This window comes from Halichoerus grypus, chromosome 5 (genome assembly GCF_964656455.1).
Source record: "Halichoerus grypus chromosome 5, mHalGry1.hap1.1, whole genome shotgun sequence".
In the NCBI taxonomy this organism is placed as follows: Eukaryota; Metazoa; Chordata; class Mammalia; order Carnivora; family Phocidae; genus Halichoerus; species Halichoerus grypus.
In genome coordinates this window covers 171,795,028-171,809,181 of record NC_135716.1, presented here as the reverse complement: position 1 = coordinate 171,809,181, position 14,154 = coordinate 171,795,028, and the positions used below count along the sequence as shown (strand labels likewise).

General features: G+C 44.9%; 1 protein-coding gene across 4 annotated transcripts in view; it reads right to left on the bottom strand.

Moving 5' to 3' along the window:
* Positions 1-2,306: 2,306 nt before the first annotated feature.
* USP48 (ubiquitin specific peptidase 48) overlaps positions 2,307-14,154 on the bottom strand; it is a 93,068-nt gene continuing 81,220 nt past the window's right edge. For all 4 annotated transcript variants that reach the window (XM_078073695.1, XM_078073696.1, XM_078073697.1 and 1 more), the window contains 5 exons: positions 13,488-13,643; positions 8,177-8,302; positions 6,605-6,653; positions 3,921-3,947; positions 2,307-2,853 (listed from right to left, as the gene is read on the bottom strand). In XM_078073695.1, coding sequence (XP_077929821.1) covers positions 2,831-2,853; positions 3,921-3,947; positions 6,605-6,653; positions 8,177-8,302; positions 13,488-13,643 — 381 coding nt within the window. In that variant the 3' untranslated portion in view covers positions 2,307-2,830. The remainder of the gene's footprint in view (positions 2,854-3,920; positions 3,948-6,604; positions 6,654-8,176; positions 8,303-13,487; positions 13,644-14,154) is intronic.

Sequence of the window (14,154 nt, the reverse complement as noted above, 5' to 3'; positions counted from 1 at the left end):
AAGCCAAGAACTGGGTTTTAGGTGATACCTTGTAGCTGTTTTCTCTGCACGAGGTGCGAGGGTGGCAGTGCAAGGACACTAAATACATACATACATCTCTTTGTAACTCTGCCTACTGGGGGTGGAAGAGGTCCCAGGCCCCAGGTCCAGGCTTCTCAACCTCTAAGAGCATAGGAGTGGCCTGTGGATGCAGATCTCGTCTGTCTGGGGCCTGCGCTCCTGCATTTAAGTAATCTCTACACCCAACGTGGGCCTCAAAATCACGACCGTAAGGTCGAGTCACACAATCTTCCAGGTCGGCCAGCTAGGTACCCTACCCCGCCTGACCTCCTGCATTTCTTTTTTTTTTCCCCGCCCCTAAGATTTATTTGAGAGCGAGCGAGCGAGCAGGGGGAGGGGCAGAGGGAGAGGGAGCAGACTCCCCGCTGAGCAGGGAGCCCAACATGGGGCTCAGATCCCCGGACTCCAGAATCACGACCCGACCTGAAGGCAGACGCTTAACCGACTGAGCCGCCCAGGCGCCCGTCCTGCATTTCTTTCTTTTTTTTTAAAGATTTTATTTATTTGACAGAGACACAGCGAGAGAGGGGACACAAGTAGGGGGAGTGGGAGAGGGGGAAGCAGGCTTCCCGTGGAGCAGGGAGCCCAATGTGGGGCTCGATCCCAGGACCCTGGGACCATGGCCCGAGCCGAAGGTAGACGCTTAACGACTGAGCCACCCAGGCGCCCCCCGTCCTACATTTCTAATAAAGCTTCACAGCACTGCAGCTCTGATGAGTAGCGCTGGTCGGACAAGGGAAGTTGCTGGGGCAAGAGGAAGACCGCTGCCTGCAGCATCGCCGGCTCCTAATGGACCCAGCCTACTCCCACCCCTGGGCAGTTCATATAGGAGCCACTACAGAGACTGGCTTGTCATCCTGAAGACTTCCAAAAGGCTGTTATTTTGAATCATTGCATAAGGGGAAAAGACTCAAGTAATACGTTTTAAAACTGTTATAAACAGCAAATTGGAAAAAAGAAATCAGATTTCTGGGGGCTACAGACATGTCTGTGTCAGTCCCCAGAAAGAACAATTTTCGGCCGAATAGCTTCTTTGTAGGGAAAGGGAAGCCGCTCCGCTGAGCACTAAGTGAACTTGTTCACAAGTCTTTACCTTGGGAAAGAATAAGTTGCTTGGTGTGTTAATACTTTTATGTTCCAGCTTCATTTCTTTGGAGGGAAATAAAAGACTGGGACTTACAACTCAGTATTCGCTATCGGCGATCTCAACTCCCAGTCCACTCCCTATGCTGACGGACCTCAAGGCGGGAACAGCTGGTTCCTAGGATGGCTTTCAGGGGTCCTGTGTGCAGCTCTCACTCTCCCACAAAGGCTCATTAAACGTCCCCCCGCCCCACCTCGTCAGGGGGCACAGACTGGAGACATTGCAAACACAGAGGGGAAACACAAGCAAGAAGTTGTAATTTTACCAAACAGCCATAATTATTCAGATGAAAAGAGCTATTCAAAAGGGATCTGCCAAGGTTACCGGTCCTTAAATTGAAACCTGCCTCTCCCATCTATTATTTAGTTTAAATTTTTAGCGAGGAAAAAGAGGAGAGGGTGGAGCGTAGCACAAACCAAGGATTAAAAAAAAAGTGTTTGCAAGAGAGATGCCTGAGTCAGCATCTCTGCCCCAAACATGTACATACACTCGACAGAAAACAGTGAAACCCACTCATCTTAAGTCCCATTTAAACCCACCCCCCCAATATTCTTAAGAATGTTGTTTCGGTTATGTTCTACTAATAACAATAATCCTGAGTTGGATAAACAACACACCCCATCCATACACTTTTTTTCCCTTGTTTAAACAAAGTGATCTAAAAGCTCCTTTCTGGGCATTTCAAAGGAATGCTTTCAAAAAGAGAAACGAGATCCAAGAAATGGTAGACTTGGAGAATGGGAAGAATAAATTTTTATAAAAAAACTTATGTTATCCAAACGTACTTCAGTCCACCATACTCTTCTTATAAGATGGTCAGATTTTTGAGAAGTGCAAGGTATACTCGATTTCCCAATTCTGAATAAAGAACCAAACTGGAGGAAGGTGCTATCACAGGTTCTACACATTTACCATCCTTCCTGAATGCAGGAAGCCAAGGCACTGAAGCCCAGACACCATCCCTCGCTCCCTGCAGGGCACAGGCAGGTGCCTCGTCCCTGACCCAACAATAAGAGAGGGACCGGTGGGCTGTGTGTAGGATGGGTGTGCTGGAGCCGACGCGGAGAGGAGGCTAATCTGAAGACACTGTTCCACAGTTACAGCAAGTTCTTCACTTTCATGCTTTATTGAAAGTAAAATATGAATCAAAGACAGGTATTGGTAAGCAGGTTATGTCTCTAAAGAATTACTTTTTAGTTCAGAGCAGAATGTTGTCTCATCTACTGTGATACAAATCCTTTATGGACCAATGCATCTGGTATGAAACTCGAGCAAGGAAATATAACAGAACTTTATTCCCTCCCGTGACTATAAATCTCATATGTAAACATGATTTACTGTTACTGCTACTAAACTGGTTCGATCTGTACTTGCCCCCTCCCGCCCACCACCCTCCCTTAAATATAAAATTTGAAACATTTCCTTCAAGTCTGATGTCCTTCAGTGCAATCTGCTTTATTTGACATAAGGCATTTGGGACAGTCACTTCGGAATAGTTCTCTGCCTTTTGGAAGAGTCATAGAATGGTTTAATTCTTAAATCCACCTTTTCAGTAATGCCCTAACATGCCAAACTTCTCTCTTCCCTTCTGGTCATTTCTTTAGAAGTCAGCAAGTGTTCAAAAGATTAATGTCCAAGAAGACCAGTACCTGGGAAAAGAAACACACGTGGAAGTACAGTTGTGAACTGAAAATTAAGAGTTCATGTATTCCATTTGCCAAGAACGCATCATCAACAGGGAATATCCAATTAAAGCACAGCAGCCCCTTGATGTTGAAGGACAAGGAAAAATATCAGCAGACTCCACGCTTTCAGCTAAATCACATTTCTGCTGAAAGCCATGTTCCTACGCGGTATCTTCACACACGTTAATCAGATTTTATTGATGCTTTCATTTGATGGCCGTTTCTCATAAAGAAATTTTTTGCTTTGTTTTGTTTTGTTTTAACCACATCAGTAGTTTCTTTGTAGTGGTAACGTGTAGACAACAAAGCTGCATTGACAGGAAGGCTTTATTTAGGCCAGTAGCTGTGCTCACTCATTTGCTTTAGCAAAGAACCCCTGATATCTGATGCAAACTCATTCCTTGGCAAAATCACAAGCTGCCACGGACCTCTGGAGTAGGCCAAAAAGATTCAAGACGGCAACAGTTAAATCTGTAAATATCAAAGGTCTGTATTTGACAAATTAACAAATGTTATTGGCGTACACGACTATAGTGGCCATGAGGGGACAACACACCACTGTGTCTCCATCCAAAGTAATAATCCAAGAAGTACCTGGATTCTCAACAGACTGACGAAACCTTTTCACTGAACCAGATATAATGCAGCAAATTCCTTTCCTCTAATTCTTACCAGTGATACACAAACTGTTTTCCTCTAAGATGAGACTGATAGAAGGAACTGGGAACAGGCAAATATAAATGTCGAAATGCCAGTAGCTAATCCCCCAACCTTGCCCCTCCAAATGAGAAAGGGAAAGCAAAATGGACATCTGGCAGGAGATACTGTGAACACACAGGCCCTATCTCAGGCCTGAGTGCTGAAAAAGATAATGAAGCTGCTTGAATAAAAAATGCATTTAACTAAAATTAATTTCAGTCATGAGACTCAGATTGAATTAAATTTTAAAATCAAATTATGGCCTTCGCTTTAAGAGAAAATTACAGTAGGACTCTGACATTCATGAACAAAACATGACAAATGTAACTTACCTTTAAACCCTTCTTCTGGCATACATACTAGAAAAAAAGAAAGAGACAGAGAAAAAAATAATTCCAAAATGGAAAGACTGCTGGGACAGACAACAGTAAGGTCACTTCGATGCCTAAAGACAAAAAGTTTAAAATAACTTCTAATTACCTTACTCACCCATAATGATTACCTTTGAAGTTTTGGGTGAGAATAAAGTCTTTCTGTTTTGTTTTATTTTCATCAAAGCAACACACGTCCATCATTTGAAAAGTCAAATACAGTAGAGGAATGGTTGTAACTGGAGAGAGCTTTTGTAGGACCCCAGGGGAGGCAGGCCTGGAGACAGCCATGGGATGCCCTCTGGAGCTGCTCTCCCCCGCCTCCCTCCATTCCCACACTCTAGAACGAACCACCTCAGAGTCGGGCAGCGCCTTCTTCTGCACTTTACTTCCAGATAATACGCTTACTCAGTTCACCCTCGAACAACTCGGGGTTGGCGGCACTGGCTCACTGCGTGGTCCCAAATCTACATTTAACTTTGGATTCCCCTAAAAGTCGACTGGAAGCTTTCCTGAGAACAGTCATGCGACACGAATTTTGTATGTTGTATATATTATAGACCGTATTCTTACAATCCAGTAAACTAATGAAAAAAAATGTTATTATTCTTTTTTAAACATTTAAGGGAGAGAGGGCAAGTGGGGGAGGGACAGAGGGAGAGGGAGAGAGAGAACCCTAAAGCAGACTCGGCCTCGATCCCAGAGCCCTGAGATCATGACCTGAGCCGAAGTCAAGACACGCTTAACCGACGGAGCCACCCAGGTGCCCTGAGAAAAATGTAAAAAAAAAAAAATCTTAAGAGAAAATACATTTACGGTGCTGTACGTACACTTACTGAAAAAAAAACAAAAAACAAACCACGTATGAGTGGACCTGCACAGTTCAAAGCCCTGTTGTTCAAGGGTCAACTACATTGTTACTTCCTAACTTTAGATGGTATCTACTAACTTCCTCAACAAAAGATACACATTTAGTTCTTCTACCAGCTCTTACGTGCCACCGGCCCCCTAACCCATCTATCATCCAGATAGAGATAATTTTCAAGCCAGTGGGTCTCCGGTATGCAACTCCATGAACAGGGCTCACAGTCGAACCCCTTTGTGGACCTTGGTTATATTTCCTGTTTTGTAGGACTTTTTTTTTTTTTGGTCTTGGTAACTGCTACCTTATTTATGACTTCCATTTTCTCTGTACCATCTCCAATTCAAGCAGAAGCTCTTTTAAAAACGTGTAAACCTCGAGACAGCCACCCGTCACTTCCATGTTGCCCCATGGACACCCTCTGCCCCCAGCTGTGATCTGGACTGGGGATGCTCACACCACCTGCCACAGAGCTTCTCTTCCGGGATTTCCCTTCACCATCTTCTAGGGCATTTTTCCTATGTTCCCATGCATGTTTTCCTGGGATCCCTACTTTTTTGTTCCACCATTCCAGTCTTTCTTGACTTACACTCTTGCTTCAGAGGAACACACCCTTCCACAGTATCTTGGCCAACGCTGCATGGGAGAGAAGTGTTTTGAGACCTCACATGTGTTCACAAAGAGCCATCACATGTGAGGGCAGAATAAAGTCTGTCTAGATGTAGATTCTGATTGGAATTCAATTTTCCTCAGAAGCCTGTGGGCACAGCTCCATGCACCTGTCTTCCTGACTCTTTATCCTATGAATGTGACTCATTTTCCTTTGCATCTCTGGATGCTTTTAGGATCCTCCCATCCCTAGATTTTCACTTATGGTATCACGCCCTCGGTGCAATCATTTTTTAATTTCGTGAATCCCCTTCTGTTCTCTGAATGTTCCTTCTATCTAGCCCCCTGGCTATGTGGTCTCTCTGTATTACGTATAGTTAATTTTTAAGCTTCCTTATGCTTTCTGCATCAACTGCTTCCTCTGGGTTCCTTTTTTTTTTTTTTTTTAAGTCTGCTAATAGACAACTTTCGGTTTCATGCTTTCAATCCGCCACTGCATGGTGGTCTGGAGCTGCCCCTCCTACCCTGAAGTGTGAGGACTCTGTTCAGGGGGCGCTGGGGGGGGCTTCCCTGAAGGGTACCTGGAAGATGAACCACTTTATAAAAATAGATATGTGGCGGTGACTTCCTTGAATTGGCCACTATCCCCCGAGTGGGATCTCCTCCCTCCTGCGTGGGAGGTAGAGGTGGCTGCCAGCTTCTGAACAAGAAGCTAGGGGTACTCTCCCTCTGTGCTACGAACAGCCTCGTTCTCGCCTCTGTGGTTTAAGTAGTTTGAAGGGCGGAGACGCACACCCTCGGTGGGCACGAGGCACAGGTGGGGGAAGGAGCAGTGACGGGTTGTCAAAGGAGGGGCTGTGAGCGGTCGCCCTCCCTCTGGTCGCAGGCTCCGCAATCTGAATGGCCTTTGCTTCTTGCAGACCTCTTCCATCTGCAGACTTAGCTGTGAGCCGGTTTCCTCAGGTCAGCTAAATAATTACTACTCTTCTCAGCTTTCCCCAATTTTTGTACGCACCTTTCTCTTTCTCTGAGCTTCTAAGATAAATGCTGTAAGACCCCACCCTATCAACACGTAGAACTTTTTTCAAAGTTAAAAGTAAAAGCTGCATTAGGTATAATGCCCCCTCATTCTAACGAGTTAAGCAAGAAATTCCTCCAACAAGTTTGTCTTTACCTTGCATGACGTCATCCATTGCGGCATAATCCGCAATTGGCTCATCAGCCTAGGAAGACAAAGAAAGACAATTCAAAACCTTGGGGAGCGGGAGCCTGGAGCAGGAGCAGGCCAGAACCTCACCACAAGGGTCGGGCCCAGGAGGTGACGAGTGTCTGGCTACGGACACCGATGCAAGCACTAGTAGACAACGGGCTTCGGGCACAGCCAGCGATGTCCAACACTCACAGAGGACGCCGCTGCCAACCACAACGTAGGTCTAGACCCATCACCTTCAAAACTGTACATTATCTGTGGCACTGTTTTCCTGCTCCTAAAAACACTTTTCGAAATGGAAATGTTTAGATCCCCTGAGATTACTAAACGCAGATTGAAATGATACAAGCTAGGAAGCCAGCGGTGATGGTGACAGAGTGAGTTAGGTGGAAACCAAGTCAGACTGGTTCCCTAAAAATAGGTTAGCTTAAAAAGACATCTGTGTCCCTCCTCACCACCAGGAACAAAATACCCATTGCCTTTGCAGGATGGAAGCCAGCACAGAGTGCAAGCTTGTGGCAGGGTGGGCGGCACGGGCAGAGGCCAATGACCAGCGTGGGCTCTAGCTGCCCGCCTAAAGTGCAAGCCCTTTGATTAAAATGGGCTGTTGCGAGAATTTTGGACCTAGTAGGGTCCTTAAGGACTTGGCAACTTTAGGTTTACAAAATAATTCCACAGAACCTACAGTTGCAAGACAAGCAAAAGGGGAACAGGAGGAGGGGGCGGGTGGTAGGAGGATGGTTCGCGGATATGTGGAGGAGTGGGTATGGATGAGCTTCCTCGTTTCAGGGCCTAACTGGATCTCCCCAGAACTAAGGCTCCAGGGTATGAAAAGCATATATTTCACAGTTCAAAAACCTGACAAAGTTTCTACCGCGTGACGCAGGGGTGTTTGGCACAGTGGGGATACTTCTAGCCGAGAAACCAGAGGCAAAGGGAAGCGATGAAATCCAGCCCATAGGGAGGGAGTACGGCAAGGACTGGGCTAAGCGAGGCTGGCTCAGTGGCTTTTTTTCTTTGACAACCTCTCAGATACCCCTCCTTTCTAAAACACTTCCTACCTCTCCTAAATCCACTCTACCCAAAGTCAATCTCCATGGCCTGGACAAGAATCCCATTAAGACAGCCAAAAGTATTTTGACTGTTGTGGCCAAACCTCGTGTCTTATATTTGTTTCCTAGCTTGACTGGCTGGTACTTGTAAGATGAAGGAAAAGAGAGGATGCTTTCACAGAAGTACGGTTAAGTAATTCTGCTGATCCAGAAGTCTGGGCAGAGGCTGAATCTATATCTATTATTTTTAACAAAAATTATGAGAACCCCACAAGAACCAATGACGTCCGGACCTCCTCTCAGTCTCCTGTGGCTCAGCCAGAGCCGGAGAATGCCGAAGCCGGCAAAACCCCACGGCACTCGCTTGTTAGCACACCCTGCTGAGGCCCAGAGGCGATCCTTACCACGGTCACTGGTAGGTTACACATGGGTGCAGGTCCCCAAAAGCTCCCTGAATCTCCTCAGGTGAGGAGCCGTGACCTACCTTTAACAAAATGACAGATTCGGGAATGACGCCGAGGGTGCCAAGAGTGGCACAGTCATCGCTCAAGATCTTTCCATCGATGGACAGATTCTGGTCAAAAGGAGCAACTGAAAACGCATGCATGATCTGTGCCAACACAAAAGAAAGTCTGTATAAGGCAAAATACTGAGACTTACACCCTGTTTGAATAAATGAACACATGGATTCTTTAAAAAAAAACAAAAACAAGTAAGTCTTCAGACCACGAAAGATACTACTCTTTACAGTCAGCCCACTGGCTACACGCCCACTGAGACTATAATCCCAGCATATCTGGGAACATCCTGAGGAGATCTGCTGGAGAACACGTATACCCACAGATCCTTTTGTTTTTTGTTTTTTTGTTTTTTAAGATTTGTTTATTTATTCATTCAAGACACTGAGATACACAGAGAGAGAGAGAGAGAGGGGACATGAGCAGGGGGAGAAGCAGGCTCCCCACTGAGCAGGGAGCCCGATGCAGGGCTCGATCCCGGGACCCTGGGATCATGATCTGAGCCGAAGGCAGACGCCCAACCATCTGAGCCACCCAGGCGCCCCCCACAGATCCTTTTGTTGAGCACCTTGCCGCCTCCCCCAGAGGGGGGGTTGTGGACAAACTGAAGGAGCAGAGGGTGGACCATGCTGACAGCTCCTCTGGTTTTAAGTCCTGGGCAAGGAAATCACGGTCACTCTCATCATGCCCCCAGGTACCACATTCTTTTGTCAAGTCAAGTCCAAATTCTTTCATAAGACCATCTTTAAATTAACCAGGAGGCCATTTGGATTCTTCTTTCGGTTTTAATTCCTTTAGCAAGCCTAGACTGTATAATTCAGCCCTTGAGATTGCTGTATATTCTTAAATAGTCTTGTCTCTGTTTTGGAACCAAAATAGGAATTTCTTAAGGGACCATATACCCCATCCTAATTCAAGCCAGTTGTTAAAAATGAAATACATTCAGAAAAAAAAAGTAAATACATTCAGAAACACTATTATGCATAATACACATTTTTTCAACATCACAAAAATGTCTTATTTTTATCATTTCTGGATAGTAATTACCAGTGGGCAGGCAAGGACAAGTTGGCCTTGGACAGGAGCACACAGACACCTTCAATGATAAGTTCTAATTTGTAACTTGGGAGGGTGAGTTCAAGAATATTCATTTTAGGGGCACCTGGGTGGCATAGTCTGTTGAGTGACTCTTGGTTTCGGCACACATTTGAGATCTCAGGGTTGTGAGATCGAGCCCTCCATCGGGCTCTGCGCTAAGTGTGGAGTCGACTTAAGACTCTCGCTGTGGGGCGCCTGGATGGCTCAGTCGTAAGTGTCTGCCTTCAGCTCGGGTCATGATCCCAGGGTCCTGGGATCGAGTCCCACATCCGGTTCCCTGCTCCGCGGGAAGCCTGCTCCTCCCTCTCCCACTCCCCCTGCTTGTGTTCCCTCCCTCGTACTGTCTCTGTCAAATAAATAAATAAATCTAAAAAAACAAAAAAACAAACAAAAAAACTCTCTTGCTCTGCCCATTCCCCCTCTAAAATAAATCTTTAAAAAGAGTACTCATTTTATAATGCTTCATAACTTATTCAATGCTTCATGTATTTTATGACATATATGTTTTATTGCACCAATATCCATGATGTTGTGGGAAAACTATTCTACCTTTATATGCACTCTACTCCTCTACTCTCTGATTCTGGAAAGATGAAGCAGACCTGAGCCAACTGTGTGTATAATAGAGCCCAAGAGCTTTCCAAGCCAAGAAGATCATGACCAGAAATGTGATTTTAATAATGGCATACAGAAAAATAAGAACAAGGATAACAACACTGGCCTCCTCTCTGTTAGGTCAGAATCTTAACTGGACTTAGCAAAAGGATAACAGCTCCTGGAAAACAAACGGAGATGGATCGGGATATGCCTGGGTGGCTCAGGCAGTTAAGCATCTGCCTTCGGCTCAAGGTCATGATCCCAGGGTCCTGGGATCAAGACCTGCATCAGGCTCCTTGCTCAGCGGAGAGCCTGCTTCTCCCCTGCCTGCTGCTCCCCCTGCTTGTGTGTGTGCTCGTGTGCTCTGTCAATAAATAAAATCTTAAAAAAATAAAACAAAACAAAACACACACACACACAACACAAAAGCCAGAGATGGATCTGTGGCTCCCGTGCACTGGTATCATCAATGACCTGCCTGTGCATCGATACACGTATTTCTGGTGAGTAGGAAGTACTACCAGGACACGTCTACCAAAGCCAGCCCAGCACACAGGCAGAAGTAACCAACCAGCCCTGGGTTAACAAAGGGGACCCAGGAGAAAGAACGAGTTTCGGTGGAGGTGTCTAGGGCCAACTTAATGTGGGCAATGTCACAGCTGCTGGACTGCAGGAACTCCTGCTCACATCCCAAAACCCCGTGAGGGTGGACAAAGCAAATACCTCCGGCCACGAGCACACTCACTGAGGGGCTGATGCTCAGTACTTTGAGGACACAGACAAGGACATTTAATTAACTTCACTCAACAACTAATAACGCTTTTATTAAGAAGCCACCATGAGTCGAATGCTTAGCTCCATGCTGGAAATATAAAAGTGAGTAATCCCACCCTGGAGGGGTTCAGAGAGCGAGGGCAGAACAATGTAGCCTAGATGGTGGCAGAAGGCACATGTCAGATCTGGGGAGGACAGAGGAAAGAGTCGGTTGGACAGCTGGAGGCATAGACAGGTCTGTAGAAGGGGGGCCATGGAAGATAAACAAGTACTCACTAGTGAGGAGAAAACGCTCTTTCAGAATGAGGGAATGGGACAATAAAAGGCATGGAGGCCTTCGGTACAGTAATTCACAAACCATAAAAACGCCTGAGTATAATCACTCTTATATGGGTCTGTTTATCAAGCAGGTGGAGCATCCCTGATCTACAGAGCACACGAGGAACAACGAGAGCCCTGTTCCCTAGCGGGGAGTGGCGGGGGGCTGAAATAAGGAAACCCAGGGGCAGTGGCTTCAGCTGCCAGCCATTTAACCTCTGGGCCAACATTTCCTCCTCTCTACGGCAGGCAACATCACCCGCTCAAAACCTATCTTTGGGGGACGCCTGGGTGGCTCAGTCGGTTAAGCGTCTGCCTTCGGTTCAGGTCATGATCCCAGGGTCCTGGGATCGAGTCCCGCATCGGGCTCCCTGCTCCGCGGGGAGCCTGCTTCTCCCTCTGCCTCTGTCCCTCTCTCTGTCTCTCATGAATAAATAAATAAAATCTTTAAAAAAAAAACAAAAACCTATCTTTGGGAAAATGAAATAATACAATTAAACACCGAACATCTTCTGTGAAAGGAGACGGATCAATTGTACTTCCATTTACTTTACGGTATCAGAGGTGGATGAATTAATAATCAGGGAAAGCAAGCTTCTTAAGGTTTTAAGCAACTGTAAATGGGCTTGTCCAGAATAAAACATTTACAATTTTACAAAGGTTGTCCTCCTATTAACTTGGAAATGTAATATCCCTCAGAGGAAAGGCTCCATCAAACATAAAAAAAAAAGGCATTACATACTTTAAAAAAAAAACAACAAAAACTTACGACCACCACTAACCGAGGGTCACACTCCTACCCACTACAAACCCCAATGCTGGCCAGGCTGCCAGGCAAAAGGTCACGTCTAGTGGAAGGATTCAAAGCCGCCACCACTGGGCAGCGAGGGAAAATTACATTTCACTGCCCTTTGTTTGGACTCCGGATCACAGTGCCTTCAAAGCCCAGGTGGGGGGGCGGGAGGAAGGACACTGCAAAGGACCCATCCAGGAAGAGAACATCGGGGGTCTCATTTGAACTGTGGCTCACTTCAAACAGCAGCTTGGTGCAGGTAACATGCTCCTATACACAGGATATTTCTGCTGACTTTTGATTTGTTCTTCAAAAATGGTAGTCCATAATAAAAGCAGAAAGCAGCACAGGCTTTTTGAATGTCTTTATCCACAGGGACTCTTTTTGTAATTTAAAGGTTTTGAATGTTCGAGGTTTACCACTGACAGGCAAAAAGCCGGTGACAGAAACAAGCTTTCTTAGATGTAAAAGGTACAATAACAGAGTAAAGATATTATGCCAACACTTTATTTTCAGAGCCACGGGTTCAACCAAGGGAAATACTGTTCCCAGGACAATCTGGAACATATAACACCCTCAAAGGAAGCCTGTATTTTTGCCTCAATTACAATGATAAATATCAGCAGCAAGAAAAAATGCAGAACCAGTAAACTATGCCACATGAAAGTAGCAAAGAGGGAAGTGTGGTCAACTTTTTGGATATATATCAGTGCCTGAAACAGATTAGGGGCCAGATTTTCTTCATGGACATCTTGAACTTATCAGCCCCTCTTGCCGAGGTTTTGGGACACACCATTGCCACACTCATTTATACTACTTTTGTACTGATACCAAGAAATAACAAAATCATGAAGTATTTTCATAATGCCTACTTGCATTCACTGAACTGATGTGCAAACCAATGCTTGTTTGGGGGACGGCAGGGGGAGGGATGGGGAGGAAAAGATCTAAAATGAATCTTTAAAAACCAATTTGGAAAACACCACTCCATAAAGAGAGGTGGTAAAGGTAACTTTAAAATTTTAACAAGGAGACTTATCTAACACCAAAAATATTGTGATAGAATTCCTGACTCATTGGAGTGAGTCAACAGTCAAGTAGCTGCCTTTTAATTCCCTTTACGTTTCACAGCACATCTTGGTAATAGGCTCGAATACCTATCAAGGGGTCAAAGGAAAACACAGGGCATGATAAAGTGAGGGAACGATGATTCTGGAACAACCTCGGCATGGAACAAGTTAAATGGCTCTGTTTCTCATTATGGAAAGCTACTCAGAACCTGCTCAAGTTTTCACAATCCGAACCACTCTCACCTTCACAGAAATATTCTTGGTTATTCTGTCTGGTTTAAAAAACTTTTTAATTTATTTTTCAATTACATGGTCTCTATGCTCAGCAAAGGGCTTGAACTCATGACCCTGAGGAGTCACATGCTCTACCAACTACTGCCAGCCAGGTGCCCCTGATTCCCGGCTATTTTGAAAACTTTAAGTCTTTCTAAAAGAAAGAGTTATTTCAATTCAGGCATTATTGTGAAATCAAAAGAATCCCCTCTCAATGGATTGATACTATGAGCATACAGAGGTTAAAATGGCCAACGATGAAAGAAAACAGACGTATATAAACATAAGGGAAAGCAGGAATTCATGGAAGTCGAGGTCCAGAGCATACTTAAACAAAAGTTGTATTTTCCTCACCTGAATTTTCAATTCTTTTAATGTTTGATTAGCAGAAACAAGAAGTGCTTTCTCACCACGAACTTTTCTATGTCGCATACTGCGCCGAATGACTTGCTTTTGATAGGCTATATAATTTTGATGGGTTATCTTTTGCCGCTTTGTTCCTCCGTTGCTCTATAATAAAGATCCAAAACAAACAAAGCACTGAAATTACCCATTCTGTGACCTATGCTCTTAAGTACATCAAGTAGGCAAAACTGGTTTATTTATTGGTTCCTTAACCATTTGAAATTCAGTGTCAACAATGAGTAGAAACTCCCCGGAGGTTCTTACATAGCAGGCTCACAGAAAACCGTCAGGGGGCGGGGGGGGGGGGGGGGGGGGGGGGGGAGGGGCAGGGGGAGGATAAGTGAGCTATACCTCTCTCACTGCATGCAAGCTCCAGGATTTAAAAAGAAAAAAATTTTTATAAAAAGAACATTTAAGAGCAAAATGTTATGTTTGACCTTAAATCAGAAAAACACACATATGATAAACTAAAGAACTTTAAGATTGCTAAATTTAATTCATAAACAACCTGAATCCTAACGTTCGTATTAAACATTTTCTTCCCTTGAGAATGGCATGGAAGCTAAGTAGAAGCAGCTGAGAACTTTAAAACAAAAGACAGTATTAATAAAGACAT